Source organism: Biomphalaria glabrata, chromosome 1 (assembly GCF_947242115.1).
Source record: "Biomphalaria glabrata chromosome 1, xgBioGlab47.1, whole genome shotgun sequence".
In the NCBI taxonomy this organism is placed as follows: domain Eukaryota; kingdom Metazoa; phylum Mollusca; class Gastropoda; family Planorbidae; genus Biomphalaria; species Biomphalaria glabrata.
The window spans coordinates 75,907,545-75,923,873 of record NC_074711.1 but is presented as its reverse complement, the minus strand read 5'-3'; the positions used below and the strand labels follow the sequence as shown (position 1 = coordinate 75,923,873).

At 32.4% G+C, this 16,329-nt stretch overlaps 2 protein-coding genes across 8 annotated transcripts; one reads left to right on the top strand and one right to left on the bottom strand.

Moving 5' to 3' along the window:
* Positions 1-212: 212 nt before the first annotated feature.
* Positions 213-5,212, top strand: LOC106078674 (uncharacterized). Of its 3 annotated transcripts, none has more exons than XM_056015004.1 (3): positions 213-387; positions 3,335-3,456; positions 4,553-5,212. In XM_056015004.1, the coding sequence occupies exons 1-3, from the start codon at positions 283-285 to the stop codon at positions 4,923-4,925; spliced, it is 600 nt and encodes a 199-aa protein (XP_055870979.1). In that variant the 5' UTR covers positions 213-282; the 3' UTR covers positions 4,926-5,212. The 3 variants fall into 3 exon arrangements, with proteins under 3 accessions (XP_055870979.1, XP_055870994.1, XP_013095105.2); XM_056015019.1 differs by lacking the exon at positions 213-387 and adding an exon at positions 1,644-1,685; XM_013239651.2 differs by lacking the exon at positions 213-387 and adding an exon at positions 1,865-2,173.
* Positions 5,213-5,467: 255 nt separating this feature from the next.
* LOC106078673 (sodium-dependent glucose transporter 1-like) lies at positions 5,468-13,991 on the bottom strand. Of its 5 annotated transcripts, none has more exons than XM_013239648.2 (5): positions 13,957-13,991; positions 11,607-11,917; positions 10,422-10,568; positions 9,207-9,345; positions 5,468-8,236 (listed from the first exon to the last, which is right to left on the bottom strand). In XM_013239648.2, exons 2-5 carry the CDS (start codon positions 11,775-11,777, stop codon positions 7,074-7,076), a joined length of 1,620 nt encoding a protein of 539 aa, XP_013095102.2. In that variant the 5' UTR covers positions 11,778-11,917; positions 13,957-13,991; the 3' UTR covers positions 5,468-7,073. The 5 variants fall into 5 exon arrangements, with proteins under 5 accessions (XP_013095102.2, XP_013095101.2, XP_013095103.2 ...); XM_013239647.2 differs by lacking the exon at positions 13,957-13,991 and adding an exon at positions 13,769-13,950; XM_013239649.2 differs by lacking the exon at positions 13,957-13,991 and adding an exon at positions 13,787-13,950.
* Positions 13,992-16,329: the final 2,338 nt, after the last annotated feature.

The following is a 16,329-nucleotide window of genomic DNA, read 5'->3' as shown; positions in this document are numbered from 1 at the left end:
CTTTCTGTCTCTTTCCATCTTTCTCCCTCGCTCAAGGCAAAGGCTATGATGGTGCTGCTAATATGAGTGGGCAGTGTGATTAATCAAACAAAAGCAGCCGCTTGCGCACTATGTTCCATAACTTTAACTTGGTCTTGAATGATTCCATCAGTTGTGTTCAAAAAGTTGCAGCTTTCTCTGGCGTGTAAAAAATGTGTATGTGTTTTATGCTCGCAGCATAATAAGATGTTTGCTTCTTACATTCAATAGAGAAAGAGAAAAGTTTATAGGACACTCAAAAAAATGTGCCCTATAATGTGGTCAAGTCATGATGCTCTAACAGCAATGATGTTTAGATATTTTGATGCTATACTTACCAGAAGTAGACTACAAGCTGCAGCATTTAGGGTAAAATTAGAAACATTCGACACTATTGTTCTGTTGAGTACAAAATCGTAAGCGCAATCAATTTTGTATTAAAAATGTTGGAAATTAACAGCAAAATCTAGATGCGTCAACTGAAGATCTATAAATGAAGTAAGTCATTTAAGAAATGACTCTGAGTCTAAAAATGAGGCTTCTGAACTTATTCTGAAGTACCTCGAACTGGGATTGCTAATCCAATTTCCACTCCAATCGTTTCTTTAGTGGAGAGATGATTAAAGATGCAGACTTTCGAAGTCAAAATGTTATCAACTATCGATGTTATTTTTTTTTCTCAATTACTTGACAAATTTTATGGGCATTAAAAATTATTTTCAACGTGTTTCTGTCGTTAATGCTCAGTTTCATTTCAAGTACCAACGATAAAGTAGGCCTACATTATATGATGTCACCTTTCTTCTAGTCTCATCTTACCCAGATGATATTAAGCCTACCAAAGAATATTTTCAGAGATGTAATCCTTCAAAGAAGCCACCAAAAAGACATAGCTATTCTGTGAGATTTGGCTTTTTTTTTTAACTCATACATAATTACCTTCAAACTAGTTCTCTAACATCATGTTTTCTAAACAATGTCACAGCCAAATATTTAGAAATAGTTGCACTGAATTTGAACTTTGCTAATAAAAAGGCCAGAAAAATGAAATTTTAGAAAATGAGTGTGAGATCTATTTACTGTTAATTTATTTACATAGAACATATAGAACTAGATTTTAGTTTGTATCGATGTTTAATAGTTTGACCCGTAGAAATGTTTACAATGAAAATGTGTCTATTGGGAAACAAACGTTCATTTGTTCATTTAAAACAACGTTTAGTCGTTAATCTTAGAGGCTGTACAATAGGTGTACTTGTGTGTACTTGTAAGGAGTCATTACTGAATCAAACATAATGACCTTATTACATGGAAAATGTCCCGATATTTTATGTCACACACTAAATTTTTTTGGAAATGGGGGGGGGGGGGGGGAGGGGGGGGTTCCCCACCAACATATTCTTTAACCCAGGCCGCCACTGGAGCTACGGTGTGCATTGTGCAATGTGTAGGCCTAGTCACTAGACTGGTGTACATGTACATTATTAATAATGTAACTATGATATCTCATGTTTTTCTTCGAGCCACATAGATCTAGATCCCATAGGCCTCTATCAAATGTGTTCACCTCACCACGGTCGTCCGTTATTCCACCAATTGACCGACTGAGTGTAAGGATTACCCGATGAACTTTCCCGATGATGAATATTGAAGAAATAATTTGCCTGGTGATTAGTTGTTGTTGTTTGTTTTTTTAACTCGTCTCTGGTCAGTCTTGTTCTTGTACACTGAAAGGGTACATTTTTGAGTACGCTAAGTGTACTAAATGAATGAGCACTAAACTATATACATTGAGTTTAAAAATATGAGCTCTTTTACTAAGAAGATAAATACAATCTAGATCTTATGTGTCTGGGGGAAAAAATAGAATAAAACAATAACATAACTTTTGATCTAGAATAGATCTAAATCTAGATCTAGGTCTAAAGTCTAGAAACTCTAGATATACAGTTATACTCATAAAATAAAAGAAGCCTAGAATTATTAAAATTTGAACACTCGTGATTCATACAGATTACAGAATCTTTACATGTTTTGTTAGTTCAGTTGTTACAGACCGAAAATGGCTGAACAAATCGACGATTTTATGTGTGACGATGACTTCCAGGACCATTTAATTGGGGATTGGGAGAAGGTTGATGCCAATTTAAAAAATGTGAGTTTCGATCAGAAAAATTAAGAATAGAGTCTAGGCTAATAGATCAGATTTACACATACATAATCATTTTAATGGACATCGTCACCCTGCCTGCTACTGCTAAGTAAGAGTAAGAGTAGAGGCTTAAGCCAGCCTTAGCTTAAATATAGCCTAAGCCGTAAGGCGCCCTAAACTAAGGCTAAGCCTAACTTGGCCTAAGGACAGAATGGGTATAAAAATTGACCATTTTAGTATACTAGATATAACCGGCTCACAAATTACTTGCCATATGGCAGTAAATATATTAATATATATAATGCACTAAAAACTTAACAAATGAATGCTGTGTGAGTGTATGTAACATATCTATAGACCTAAATATCTATATATATTGTATTTCTACTTGTTTTAAAAACATTAACAATATTCCTACAACAACCTTAATTAGTTTAAATTGAATCCAGTACTAAATGGGATTTTTTATGTACCTTTGTGAACATTATATCATGAGGTTTAACAAAATTTTGAATCTTTTATGACAAACTGGCAAGAAAATAAATAAGTGATTTTATTGCAGCTCTTGGCAATTGACTTCATTTGCTTTTTATATCTCAATTTTTCTGCTCTTCCATTACTCTACTTGATTTATTTTTTTGTTAATCCTTGTTTAGTGACCTGTAGGATAATACTAGTTTATTATTTGTAGCAGACAAATCCTGAAATAAGGCTTATAAACTGCTCAACCCTAATGCAAATATGACTACACAGTGGGACTATATACTACTGTATATGATACTCATTCATAAAAGCAGAAATGTCCAGCTATAGATTCATCAGAGTATTTTCACATTCACCTGAATTCCACAAGATTTTAAGAGATTTATTTAGTAAACCATTTTTCATGAGTCTATTGTTGGTGAACAGGTGTCTATGAACCATTTGTCTTGACCCTGGTTATGACTGAGAGAATGATGAGGAAATTAAATGAACTAAACCGCAAAAAAAAAAAAAAAAAAAGAATAAATTTACTATAATGATAAAGTTTTTATGTATTTTAAATTAAGATTATCGGTCTGCTTGTAAAAGCTAATTTGATATATGGCTTCTTGTTTCAAATTCTGTATTTATTTTTTAAATTGTATAATTTATATCTAACACAATTCTGTATTCATTCTAAAGGAAGGCTATCGTGCTGGAATGGAAGAAGGCTTTGAACAATGTTTACAAAAGGGATTCAATGCAGCATTTAATGAAGCATTGAAAATGTCATTTGCTGCTGGAAATATTCAAGGCAATTTAAGGTAGTTAATATACAAAAATAAAATCACTGTCTATTCTTTAGTAGTTGTGTGTACACTAATTTTTTTAAATTTCTTAAAATAATGACCTGTCATGCATTTTGAGACTAAGCATTTCTAAGTATCCTTTTTTTTTTTTTCATCTTTTTTTACTTAACTAAATAGATTAGCGGTATGTAACTGATAAGATATTGGGATCATAGGTATTAAAATAAATTAATTTACTATGAATACATAACTTATAAAGATATTATAAATGCTGACCAATAAGTTTTTAAATCAGACTTTATGACTGATTAAAATATTTAGAAATTTAGCTATTCTCATAAAATGCCCTCGAACAAAGTTGGAAACACATTTTTTTATTCACTTGCTACAACTTTCCGATGCATTATTTTTTTATTCTCATTTAAGTATTGCTATCAGGCTCTCCGCAAACACTGCACAACATAACATAAAAAACACAAAAACTTGACAAAGCTGGCTCCACATGACATATTCTTTAATTAGTCCAATACATTAAATTAACAATCAATACTGTACAATTGGAAACACAAAACATTGTACAAATGCTTCACTGTACATAACCATACTGCTGTAGTAAATAAAAACATGGTCTCTTTGTGTCTCATCCGGCATGTCTTCTTGTCCTGAGCTGTCCCTGACCTAGTCATCTGACTCTCACTCTTTATATAGGGTCCATCAAGGCCTTCTAGAAAAATCCCAGAAACACCAGTGCTTTCTACGAATTCCTATAACCATATCGCAGGTGTAGTATTCATACCTGCACTTTCCTGTAGGTCTGTCCCTAGTCCTGCAACTCTGTTGACCGCTAGAAGCATGCAAGCCTGTGTCACATGTATCAGCAACAACTACCCCTATCTGCATCACCACTACAGTTATAAAAAAATGTTTTTATTTAATTTGTTGTCAATAAATATAAAAGAGTTCAACTTATCAGTGCCATCTAATTCTAAGAAACATGCAAAAAAAAAAATATTATAATAAATTAAATCTAGTCCCAAGTAAGAAAATATCAAAACATGTTCCAGATTTTTTTTTAGAGTTACCAACCAAATATTTTTTTTTTTATCCACAGTGCTCAAATAAGTATTCCACCCAAGCTATCCACCAGTCCTGTTGTATTATCTCAAGCTGTAGACACAAACTCAATTCCTGCAATTACAAATTTGTTATCGTCATGTTCTGACCTCATAAACAAAATACCCAATATGTTAAAAAGTGATGTAACCTTAGAAAAAAAGGACAGTTTAGTCGACGGATCACCAGTCTTAGGATCGTGCATGAGTAAGAGTATTGTGGACAGTACAAAAGGCAATGAAGAGGCTGCATCACATGATGCTAAGAATGCTGCATCATGTCATGAAATTTGTAATAATAGTGAACATTTCTGGAATCAGTTGGAAAGTTTTAAACTTCAGGCTGCAAGGATTGCAGATACTAACTACTAAGGATGATTTTTGTTTTGACAACTGTACAAATACTTTTAATGTAACATACCATGTACCGTACCATGCTTGCCAACAGCAGTTTAAGGAATCATCACCCATCCCTTTTGATTGACTTCAATTTATATTTTTCAGTTTAAGGTACTAATGTTTTCAGGGTGTCTGTCAGTACATTCAATAAGGTACTTTTTCTTCTACCAATATTGTGTCAATTTTGGAATATTTTTACATTGTAACAATTTTGAATTATTTATGCTGTGATGCTATTAAAAATAATTTTAAAATTTAAATCCTTCATTGGCACTTTTCTTTAGCTAGAGATATGTTAATATTGTTTGATAATTGTAATTTGTTTTAAAAAAACTCATTGGAAGAATTTTTTTAAAAATTAAAAATTATTAATTAAATAACCCCATTAATTTTGAATTAGTAACTTACTTTAGAAATAACTTTTACCCATAACACAAGAATTTATAATACAAGTGGGGAAAATGTTCACACATTTTACAAGCTATAGGCCTATTATAACACATTTTGAACCAGACTGATTTTTTTAACCATTAAACTTTTAATAAGCCACAGACAATAAATACAATAAAATAAATATAATCCTGTGAACGACATTTAAAGCATGTAATTTTTAAAATACTGGCACTATACTAAATTGGAATGTTTAAGGGGAGGAGCAAGCCATGAAACACCAGGGTAACAGAAGGGTATCATTTGTAGCCATAATTAATCTTCCTTTTTAAATGACCTACTGAAGTATTTTTAAGTTTTATTAGGAAAAATGCATTGACAAAATTATTTTTTTAACTTACTTTTTTTTTCTTTTTCTCAAAAATATTTTTTTAAACTTACATCCTCCATGTATCAAATTGCTTACATATGTTCATAACATACAATACAAGATTTAACAAATGAACAGGTGACATTTTCAAGAAGTACTTAGATTAAACAAAATAGTGTGTACTGTCACCAAATGTCTTACTATGTTTAATTAGTGCCATCATGAGAAATAGAAATGCATTTTTTTTTTAACTCAGCAGCACATAATCAGAATTTGAATTTCTGTTCTCGGAAAGTTTGAACAAATAGAAATAAGAATTAGGCTTTTTAATTTCATTATGAAATAGTCATACATATTTTATGCCAACTAAGAAAATTTCTTCTTAATTTAAATTTCATCAATGTAAAATAAAAATAATTCTTTTAATTTGAATAACTGGTTGCTCCTCCTCCTCGTCTGAAATAAATCAATAAAATAGATAATAACAATGTCATGCCATTTTAATATATTCTTTTAAATAAATAGGAAATCACAATTTATGTCTCAACTACAGCCAAAATCAATGGCAATATCTGTCAAAATCAATCACTAGGTGAAGGATTAAATGATGCTTTAAGCGATTCGACTATATTCTGATCAATTTCAAGTGATGGACATTATATTGGTTTGCTGTATTGTAGGCTTATAGGTTCAAATAGCTAATGATATTGTAATGGCACACAGCTTCAATGATTTCTAATTAAAGCTTAGGAGAATAATCTGAAAAAAATGCTAATTTAGTTTTTTGAGATTTCTTTGTACAATTAAAATAAAATAATGTCAAATTTTCAAAAATATTTACTAATAAATTATTTTGAAATATCTTTCTCTTGAAACAAAAAGGTTATGTAGGTCATGGCAAGATACTTTGTAGTATGTTATGTAGGTCATGGCAAGATACTTTGTAGTAAGTCAAGTGAGAGATGGGCCATTGTTAGTTTTTCTCAAGGGTTTTCTTCCCATCTTCCAGGTAAAGTGCTTGCCTATATTTGGCCAATATGTAAGCAATCAGAGTTGCATAATTTTTTGTGTTTCCTGGGATCCATTGAGTGATTGATGTAGGAGTCGATAGAATTTTTTAAATGTTTGAGAGCAATTTTTGGCATTAATCTGTTTGGCATATATGGATAATTCAATATATTGGTATCTGTTATTTAATGTGCCCAAATCTACTGTGTAGCTGAGAAAATTATCTATCGAATCTTTTTTATTTAAACTTATAAAAATTACTTTTCCATTAAGGTACTCTTTTGTCAGTCTGCATCTCATTCAATAAATATAGTTTAAAACAATCTAAATTATAATTCCCATGAATAATTGTGTCATACTGAAGTTTTATTTTCATTCCCAGAGTTTAAGAGTCTAGGCTCAGTTTCTTTTTCCGGAGCATCTACTTCAATTTCCAATGAACGCTGCCCTCCTACTGTGCCATACACTTTATTAATATATAATCTGTTCAGTGAAAGTAAAAATACAAAAACACCACACAATAAAAATGTTTGACTTAGAAGAACATAACAGAACCACATGTTAGAGAGCCTCTCCATGAGGTTTCCTATTATAAGTGGATTGATCATCATGCCAATAGAACTGCCAATGAGAATGAAAGAGGATATCCAACCTGTGACCTGCAAAAGCTCTGAACCGGCCCAATTAAACCCTGAAGCAAACACTGGTGCCATGGATATACCTGCCATGCCAGCAAATACTGTCAGCCCATCAATCAACCCATAGGTGGCACAAATTGTAAAACCTGAATAAGCCAAGACCATCAAGATTGTGTACAATGTAATAACCTTCACTGCTATGAGAAATTTGCAAACAAAGATACAAAGAAATCTTCCCAAGGCAAAAGAAGCCCAGTAGAAAGTTGTTATGTAAGCACCTTTTGATTTTGAAACCTCCTCGTATTCTTTAACAAGAAAGGTCATGAGAAATGAAGCAAACGTGTCTTCAACGCAGCAATAAACAAGAAAGAAAAAGCAAAGTGTTATAATAAGGAAGATGTGTAAATGAAGTGGAAGTTTTCTAGAAGGGACTTGAATATAGTTTTCGTCATGGGGCGTTTTAGATTTCTTGTCATAGAAAATCATGATGAAAAATGGTATAGATGTCATAATAGCTATGCATCCAGCTATAAGGAAAGCATAATGCACTTTTGTAGTCCTGTATTTAAGCTCAGCAGATATGTTATCCAGGAAAATTTCAGAACTGTTGGTAAGATTAAAATCTGTGTACTTGTTAAACTCTGAAGGAAGTAATGTTGAGTTTGTCCCTTCATTAAAAGAGCTTAAATTGATTGATAAGTTATGCCCGGTTACATTTAAATAATTTGATAAATTTGCCATTTTTACATCTTTGGGAGTAAGGAATGGTTCAGTAAATAAAGGGGTGATAACTCCTCCAAAAGCAAAAGTAAAATGGATAACTTGAAGTAATGCCTGTGCTTCACTGCCCCAGATTGACATATGTTCCGCATTAACCACTGTAAAGAAATATAAAAAGAATTTCATTATAACCACAAGATTTTAGAAAATCAACAAAGTGTTTCTATAACCTTACATATCTATTTCTATGCCTCTCTCATTTTGGTTCCTATCTCTTGACAAGGATGGCCTTGCACTTTTACTGTTAATTAGTTTTCTTTAAGGTTATAGGCTCTAGAGCTTTTACGTAATAATCAATTTATTGAATGAAAACAAAAATTTCCAGCTGAATTTTTTTTTGGATACTAGATTCAAACCACAGTGTACTTCCTACCAAACCTCTAAAAAAAGCTGAACAATTGAACAATTAACACAAATGCTTTGCATTGAAAAACTGCCACAATGAAAATGTAAAAAAAAAAAAAAAAATTTCTTGTACTTAATCTATGAAATCACAAGCATATTATGTGACTAAAATGAATACAATTGACAAATAAAAGCATTATTATCAAACTCCATTTGAGTAAGGGCTTAATAGGTTAAAATCCTCCCTTTTAAAAGCACATAATAGAAACTGCATTTGGGCATAGTGCAAGTATCAGGCCTGCCACCAGAAATTTAGACAAATGGATACATGTGGGTCTTTCTAACCCACCCCATGTCAATAATCTTCAAATATGTATCCATATATCAAGAGCAAGTGACTTACCAGACCCAATGAGAGTTTTGCAAATCTTGGACAAGCACTATGAACATAAACCAAGGTTTCCTTTTCCTTCCATCAGTGGAAGGGTTAAAAGTTTGGCTTGAACCACACAAGGTATAAGACAATGCCTTCCCCCTTCCTGTGCTCCCAGACTTCCTGAGCTTTTGGTGGTTTTGTTTCAGCACTCAGGTCTTAGAAAAGTATGCACAGGATAATATACTTTCCAACAGTAATGACCAGTCAAGATATAAAGTAATTAGATGATCATGGTGTTCATAAACACTAAATGAACAAAATGCCCAAACTATCATGTTTATACTTACATGTATCAATTCCACCACAAAACATATTCGTTGTAAATCTAATAGCAATCATGAGGTAGTAAGAGGAACAATGAGGAGTTGTAATAGCACCTAGACCAGCTCCAGCACATACAACTGCCATGTTTATATTGTTATTGACCTGAATAGAACATTTTAAATTCATTAAGCAGACTTTGTATTTTTAAAAAACAAAGCTTTCTTTTTTTGGTGTTGTTTTTTAATGAAGAGCTGCAGTATCTAACAGCATTAAAACTGAAGTGAAAATTCATTTAATAAACTTCTATTCAGTATACCCTTACCCTCTGAAATATAATACCCTGACACTTCTTGAAAAACATAAATACTGGTACCATAATGGCATATGTGAATATTAGTATATGAATTTAAATTTAATTTAAAAAACAAAAAAACTTTATCAAGTAGACTAGATTATAATCCAACATTAGTAGTTAGGCTAAATTTGAAAGGTCAAATCACAATAGTTTATCTGTGAGTTGAGATTTACTCCTTGGACATGTTTACATTTCATTCTTTTTTTTTTTTATTCCCTTAGTATTTCCTTTCCCTGGTTTCAGTTTTGTCATCATTTCTTCAGATAAGATGTAACTGTTAAAAGTTTAATTTAAAAAAATTCAATTATCTAGGGATTCTAACAGCTACAAAAGACACATCAAAATACAGTTGACTCTTGATAATTCAACACTTTTGAATCAGGCACACTCAGAAATCTGATGAGATGTCGATGCATACAACATCTGCTCATGCATGTTTTAATGTTGAAAGACATTCAGAAAAAATCGAGTTTGTGTAGAAAGAACCAAAAGAATATTACAGATTTTTAAATACAATGTGTTAATTCATGTAATTAATGTATACTAGAGCAGATAATTTTTTAAACTGTAGTTAGGCTTAAATTGTCATTTAAATTAGTACTGTATGTGAATGCTGAAATCCTGTTTTACATTATTTAGATCAATACACATTTTTTTTTCATCTATTGTTTATTAAAAGTCTGAGAGTATTTTATAACATCATAAATAAATTTTTGAATTATCTTGATGTATACAACCAATTTTTTAAGTACAGTAAAGATTTGGTAATGTGACATTTTCAGTAATCTGACATTCCCTAGATCCTATAACCGTCAGACTATCAAGAGTCAATTGAGAATAGGAGCAAAGGAGGTCATTGAGCTCTCAAAACAATGTATTGTACCTTCCCATGAACAAAGCCACTGATAAAAGAGCCAACCATATAACCAAAGGAAGCAGATGTGAAAAATGCTGATGCTTGTACAACATCCGTATTGGTTATGATCTGTAAGTCAAGAAACGAAGGTCCTTGCTGTCCAAGAACAATTCCCTAATAAAAAGAGAGTAAGCATGAGTTTATAAATTATAGAAAATAGATAATATTTGTAAAGTATTTAGTTAAAAGGGCTTTGTAAGTCTCATATATTTAATAAATGTTAAGTAAACCACCTGTTCTAAGTGAAGGTGTTAAAAACAAAAGAGCCTAACGTACTTCACTCCCTTCCATTTGCCTTTCTTCCACTCTACTTTTCTGTCACTCAATCACAGTTACTTATATGTATTTCATTTCTGCTCAACTAACATTATCCCCCCACCCTCTTTGTCTCCTATCCTCTGATTTGCACCACACCACCTTTGTTTACAGTCAACACTTTCCCTTTGCATAACCCAATCTTGCTCAAGTTTCCTGCCCATTTTTGGCCAAAGCTTATTATGCATCTCTTTGTCTCTATCTTTCACAGTCTCATTGTCCCTAACTTCCTACCTTCCCAAGCACCTAAAGACTTAATACTGGCTTAGATCTGCAAAAACATTCTCAAACAGTTTTTCTCTAATTTAGAAATAGTCTAAATCTCCTTTTTTTTTTTAAATTAATGCCATTTTTTGCACAAATTCCTAAACAGACCATCTGAATGTTGGCTAAACTTTGTTATTCTTTTTATGTGTGTAAGATTATAAATAATGACAGAAATTCATCCCAAATTTTACATGAAGTGAAAGAATAACTAAATCATTTTAAATTTGCCTTCTCTGAGATACCATTTGTCATGATGCTTTATTTACCACCTACAGACATGATAACACTAAAAGTAATCTTTTATTTGCCAAAACCTCCGTAACAGTCTACAAGGATGGCAGTTACCATAATAATTATGTTTAACCACTTAAAAGCTGAAAAACCACTACTTTGTTATGCTTAATAGTGAAGAAGAATGGTTCTAAAATAAAGGTTTCTTCAAATTCTATTTTTTAAAACCAGACTATGTTGCTGCTAATCATTTTACATTAAATGATAAAAAGAACTACAATTCAACTACAAGAACATCAAAATAATTTTAATGTTCAATATTTACATGATGGTAAATACCAATGTAAAGCTGGAAACTGACAACAGAAGTGATTGGAATACTCTCTTTCTGTAAGCCAAGTCTGTCTTGAGCTTAGTGATGACACCAACAGGTTGTTTCTCTTCCTCAACATTGTTAACTTTCTCAGATACAGTGAAAGGCTCAAGTTGCTCAGCATTGTGGTTATCCATCGCACAATACAACTAATTGTTGTACTATAAATATTAGTCCTTTTTCAAATCCCTTTCAACATGCTTGTTATCACATTACATCTAATCATTATCACTCAATGAATGCAAAGTTACACTCAGTCACATTGTCACATGTTGAACTAAAAAAAAAAAAGTAAGCCAAAGGATTTAGATTAATCTACTTTTTTTTGTAGCTTTAAGTTGACTTCATTTAGGATTGGTACTTTTCATATATAAATCTCACACTTTGTTTGTGTTTTTTTGTTTCAGGGGTTATGCAATAGTAAAAACACTTTCTCTCTACTAAATATGAAGGGGAAATAACCTTTTTACTCCTTCTTTTCATTTTTTTAACTTTTGACATGAAATCAGCATTCATTTATAAAGACAACACTTGTGTTTTAGTACTTTAATTTTCTTAAGATTTTTTTTTTACTAAAACAGTTACAGTTTATCAATGACTATTTAAAAATAAATGTACTTGAATTGATGCCAATTTGAAACTTCTGTGGGGATGGAGTGAAATAAATTACAGACATTACTTTAAAGGATAAATTATGAATTGTCAAGCTAATGGGGAGGAGTATTGATTCATAGAGTCAAAGAAATATAATTCAAAAATAAACTCCTAAAAAAAGTTAATAAATTTTTGCTGTCAATTCACAATTTAACATGTTTTCATTGATTCCACTCAATAGTTCATTCAACTCATTCCAAGTCTCAAATGTCACTTTGAGAAAATTTTTTTTAAGGTTTTGAATAATTATCTTATTGTTTTCTTTCATTTGCTTGATATAAACATCATGGTGTGTGTGTTTTTAATGAAAATTTAGATTGTAATATTCTTGACAGTTCTATTGTACCAAAGACTAAAAACCCTAAAAGTTCTAATGGTTTAAACAGTCATTCTGCTAACAAACATAAATATAATGCTGAAAGAAATGAAGCTTTGTTCAAGCTGAAAAATTATATTAATTTTATAACTTAATTAGCATGTTTGTCTGCACACACTTAATTAGCATGTTTGTCTGCACACACTTAATTAGCATGTTTGTCTGCACACACTTAATTAGCATGTTTGTCTGCACACACTTAATTAGCATGTTTGTCTGCACACACTTAATTAGCATGTTTGTCTGCACACACTTGATTGCATGATCTGACAATTTGTTTTGTACACTTATAAAATAAAAAGTTTTAAAATTGTTTTTTATAATGAATTCTAAAAGCTTATATCCATTGTTTTTCTAAACAGATGATATTTTCTGCTCTCAAAACTCTCACTCAAGAGTTTGATAATGATGCCAAAAATATGGAAAAATCAAATTTTTTAAAAGACCTACTATAAATTAAATAGAAAGGTGCTTCAACTCCATTAACATTTTTAGAATTTCATAAATTCTTATAGATATATATAGTCCTAACGTTTATTTGCCTCTAACTATAATATAATATTGAACATTTAAAATTAGCTAAATTAATCAACTAAAGATTTAGTGATGACTAGAGTCTAGAAGGAGACTGCATCATGATCTGTCAAGTGTCAACTTAGTGAAAATAAATCATATCCAAAGACAATAGACTCTGATCAGGAGCATTCTAGTTTAGTTATATCCAGATTCATCTGTCGTAAATTGACAGAATTTTCTTTAACAAATATTAGATATTTAATGTACCGTTTTGCAAGTAGGCTTCCTTAACTTTCCATATAGATCTATATAATGACCATATGGCATATGATATATATATATATTCTATATATAAGTTAATCTAATAATTCTAAGCGTTTGTGTTACTCACTAAGAGAGATTTAGACTATATTATAGATCTCTAGATCTAGATTTAATTATCTGTATTTGTATTGTAATGGCAATGTAGGTGTAGGCATGTGCCATGTATGCTAATTTTAGGTCTATATAGATCTACATAGTCAGGCTATATAGATATAACATTTATAGTAAATTATATAGATTATAGATTTTCTTAGCTACTTAAAAAATGTAAGGCACATTTTCCTCGCCTTGACGCAAATTATGTTTCCGTAGGAATAAGCTGAGCTCAATCTTCATGTACTAGGCTCTAAATCTAGATATTAGATGTAGATCTACTTTTTTTTTAACCTAGATTATTTTTTAAACTACAGACAGACTAATCTATAATAGATAAAAATCTACCGTACATATTGTACTTGTAATGAACTATGAAAAAGAAAAAAGTCGAAATAAATATTTATAGTCTAGTATTGTTTTGCATTCACCTTTTTACTAGGTCATAATAAAGTGTCTTTCTTATCAACACTTGGCTTCTAGATTCTTTATTCTGAATCTAGACCTAGATTCTATTCCATTAGTGGAAGGAGGCGGAGGGGAGTATACAAAATATGAGAGAGAAAAACAATGTACCTAGCCTAGATCTAGAAAAATCTACTTTAAATATTTAATAAAAACGACTACCCATGGCCACGTGAAACTAACAATGGCTATTCCCACTGTAAGTAACACGGACCATTTCGAAGCCTGTTCATAATCATATCCTGCTGCCCTGCTAGAGGAGGAGTGTGAAACTTCTGAAATGTATCAATGAAAATGAATAGCAGAGAAACTGACAAGGAACTGAGATTTTTTTTTTAACGTTCTGTCGTGATTTTTGCAGATTGTGATTTTCTTAGATAGGCCTACATCTTCAAGTTTACAAATATTTTTTAAGATACTAGGCTATACCATATATAATGATATCCTTCTATACTTCGATCACAAAGATAATTTGGTCTTCATCTGGTGTTTCTTACCTATTTTAAGGTCAGTGAATCTAGTGGTCAATGTTCGAGGTAATTCTAGCTCCCCGTGACCTCTAAGTGGCACCTCAGTGAAAACGTCTATTAGTGGTGACATTTAGGCGAGCAACGGTTATAAACCTGGCCCCCTTCACGTTACCTCAATCGACCTTTTCGTTGTTCAGAGGTGAACATGACTGACCCAGTCCAATAAGTCCGCCACGCCGTACCACAAAGGGGCCGTCACCAAATACCACAGGCTGGAGTGTCGGGTACAGGAATATGAAGAATTTCCTAGTAGATCTAGTTAGCGCAGCCTTCAGTCGCTCATAGCAAGCGTGGTCTAGAACTGTGCGCTACCTACCGGTATAAGGCACGACCCACTCGCAGTAATGGGCGCTACCTACCGGTATAAGGCACGACCCACTCGCAGTAATGGGCGCTACCATTGAGAAACCTTCAGACGGGATTTAAATTGTGGTGAAAAGCTCCCGGTCCACGCCTATCCGTTTGGAGAAATTCTTATGAGAACGCAGAAACGCTTCAAGTTCCTAATAGATGTTTTTTTTTTTTGCAAGGTGCTCAATGTCTCTCCGTGTTTTGTCTTTAGGTCAGTGACAGTCTTTATGTCCAAGACTCGGGTTACAAAAGTTAAAGCCGTGGCATAATGTCTTAGTTTTGTGTGCAGCCCACTGTATCGTAACCAGCCACGACAAAAAGATAAGTATTGTTCTAGCTCTGCTCCTACACTGAAGCATATGGTGCGCACCAGTGCACTGTTTAAGACGAGTGGGGAACAGTGATGACAAGATGGCTGACTGTTGATTCCGGCTAAGTAAATGAAGAAGCAAAATTAGAGATAGCTTAGAACCGCCTGAGTTGTAGAAGGGATCATTGCCAGTGTGGTGAGCAGGTGAGAAGCAGTGTAGGTTGTCTGGTCAGAAAAAAAGTCCTGAGAGGAATCTGTGGAAAGGGTCTTTCCTGTTAGTGGAAGACATTTCTGTTTGTGTATGTACACTAGTCACTATCGTTCCAGAGACAACGAGAAGCGGCACGTATTGTGACCTTTTAGTAGCAAGCAAAATAGTGAACCCTATAGAAACGTTTAGACATAGTCGGCAACAGTGAAACTTGTATGATAGAAGAATGCAGTGGCGGCGACAGTGAACTTATAGCTAACATAAACATTTAGCTGTGTGTAATCATTTCTCATAAGTAGTCAAGAAAATAAATATTCATCTCTTCACCTTGATCCTTCGTATAGTGTTTACCCTAGATTCGTGAAAGTATATTCTAGTCCAGCACAGCACTGTCAACTGCATAGTGTGATCTCAAAATGGATCACTTTTGTAGAGAATAAGAATTAATCAAATGATATTTAAAAGTGTATCAAGTGATACAAAGTACAATTTCCCTTGAGAAGTTGCAGACACATGGCAGATTGTTTATTTGGTTAACAATTTTAAGAATCATGTAGCCAAAATAACAACTACCAAAACTTATGGAGGCTTACTATTATAGTTGGATGAACTTAATAATGCTTTCAAATCCTGTGAAGAAGAAAAAGCTTCCAGTGAAATTCTACCTTCAGAAAATCAGTTCAGTAGTTCAGAACTTGAAAAAGACCATCACACGTTCATCATACATTTTGTTTGTAGTGCTATAGAAATGAAACTATTATTAATGAGGAGTAAAAAATAGAGAAATGCTTTTTGTCAACTGTTATGTAGACATGTTTTGTTATAATGAGTTAGATCAAACAAACTTGTGATCTTTTTA

Bases quoted from the DNA above. Each gene is read 5' to 3' on its own strand.
- LOC106078674 (XM_056015004.1), top strand. From the start codon at position 283: ATGTGCCCTATAATGTGGTCAAGTCATGATGCTCTAACAGCAATGATG. The intron at 388-3,334 runs GTAAAATTAGAA...TTCATTCTAAAG, and splicing joins TACAAGCTGCAGCATTTAGG to GAAGGCTATCGTGCTGGAAT. The intron at 3,457-4,552 runs GTAGTTAATATA...TTTTATCCACAG, and splicing joins AATATTCAAGGCAATTTAAG to TGCTCAAATAAGTATTCCAC.
- LOC106078673 (XM_013239648.2), bottom strand. From the start codon at position 11,777: ATGGATAACCACAATGCTGAGCAACTTGAGCCTTTCACTGTATCTGAG. The intron at 9,346-10,421 runs GTACAATACATT...TGTTCTATTCAG, and splicing joins GTGGCTTTGTTCATGGGAAG to GTCAATAACAATATAAACAT. The intron at 8,237-9,206 runs GTAAGTATAAAC...ATTTCTTTACAG, and splicing joins TTGTGGTGGAATTGATACAT to TGGTTAATGCGGAACATATG.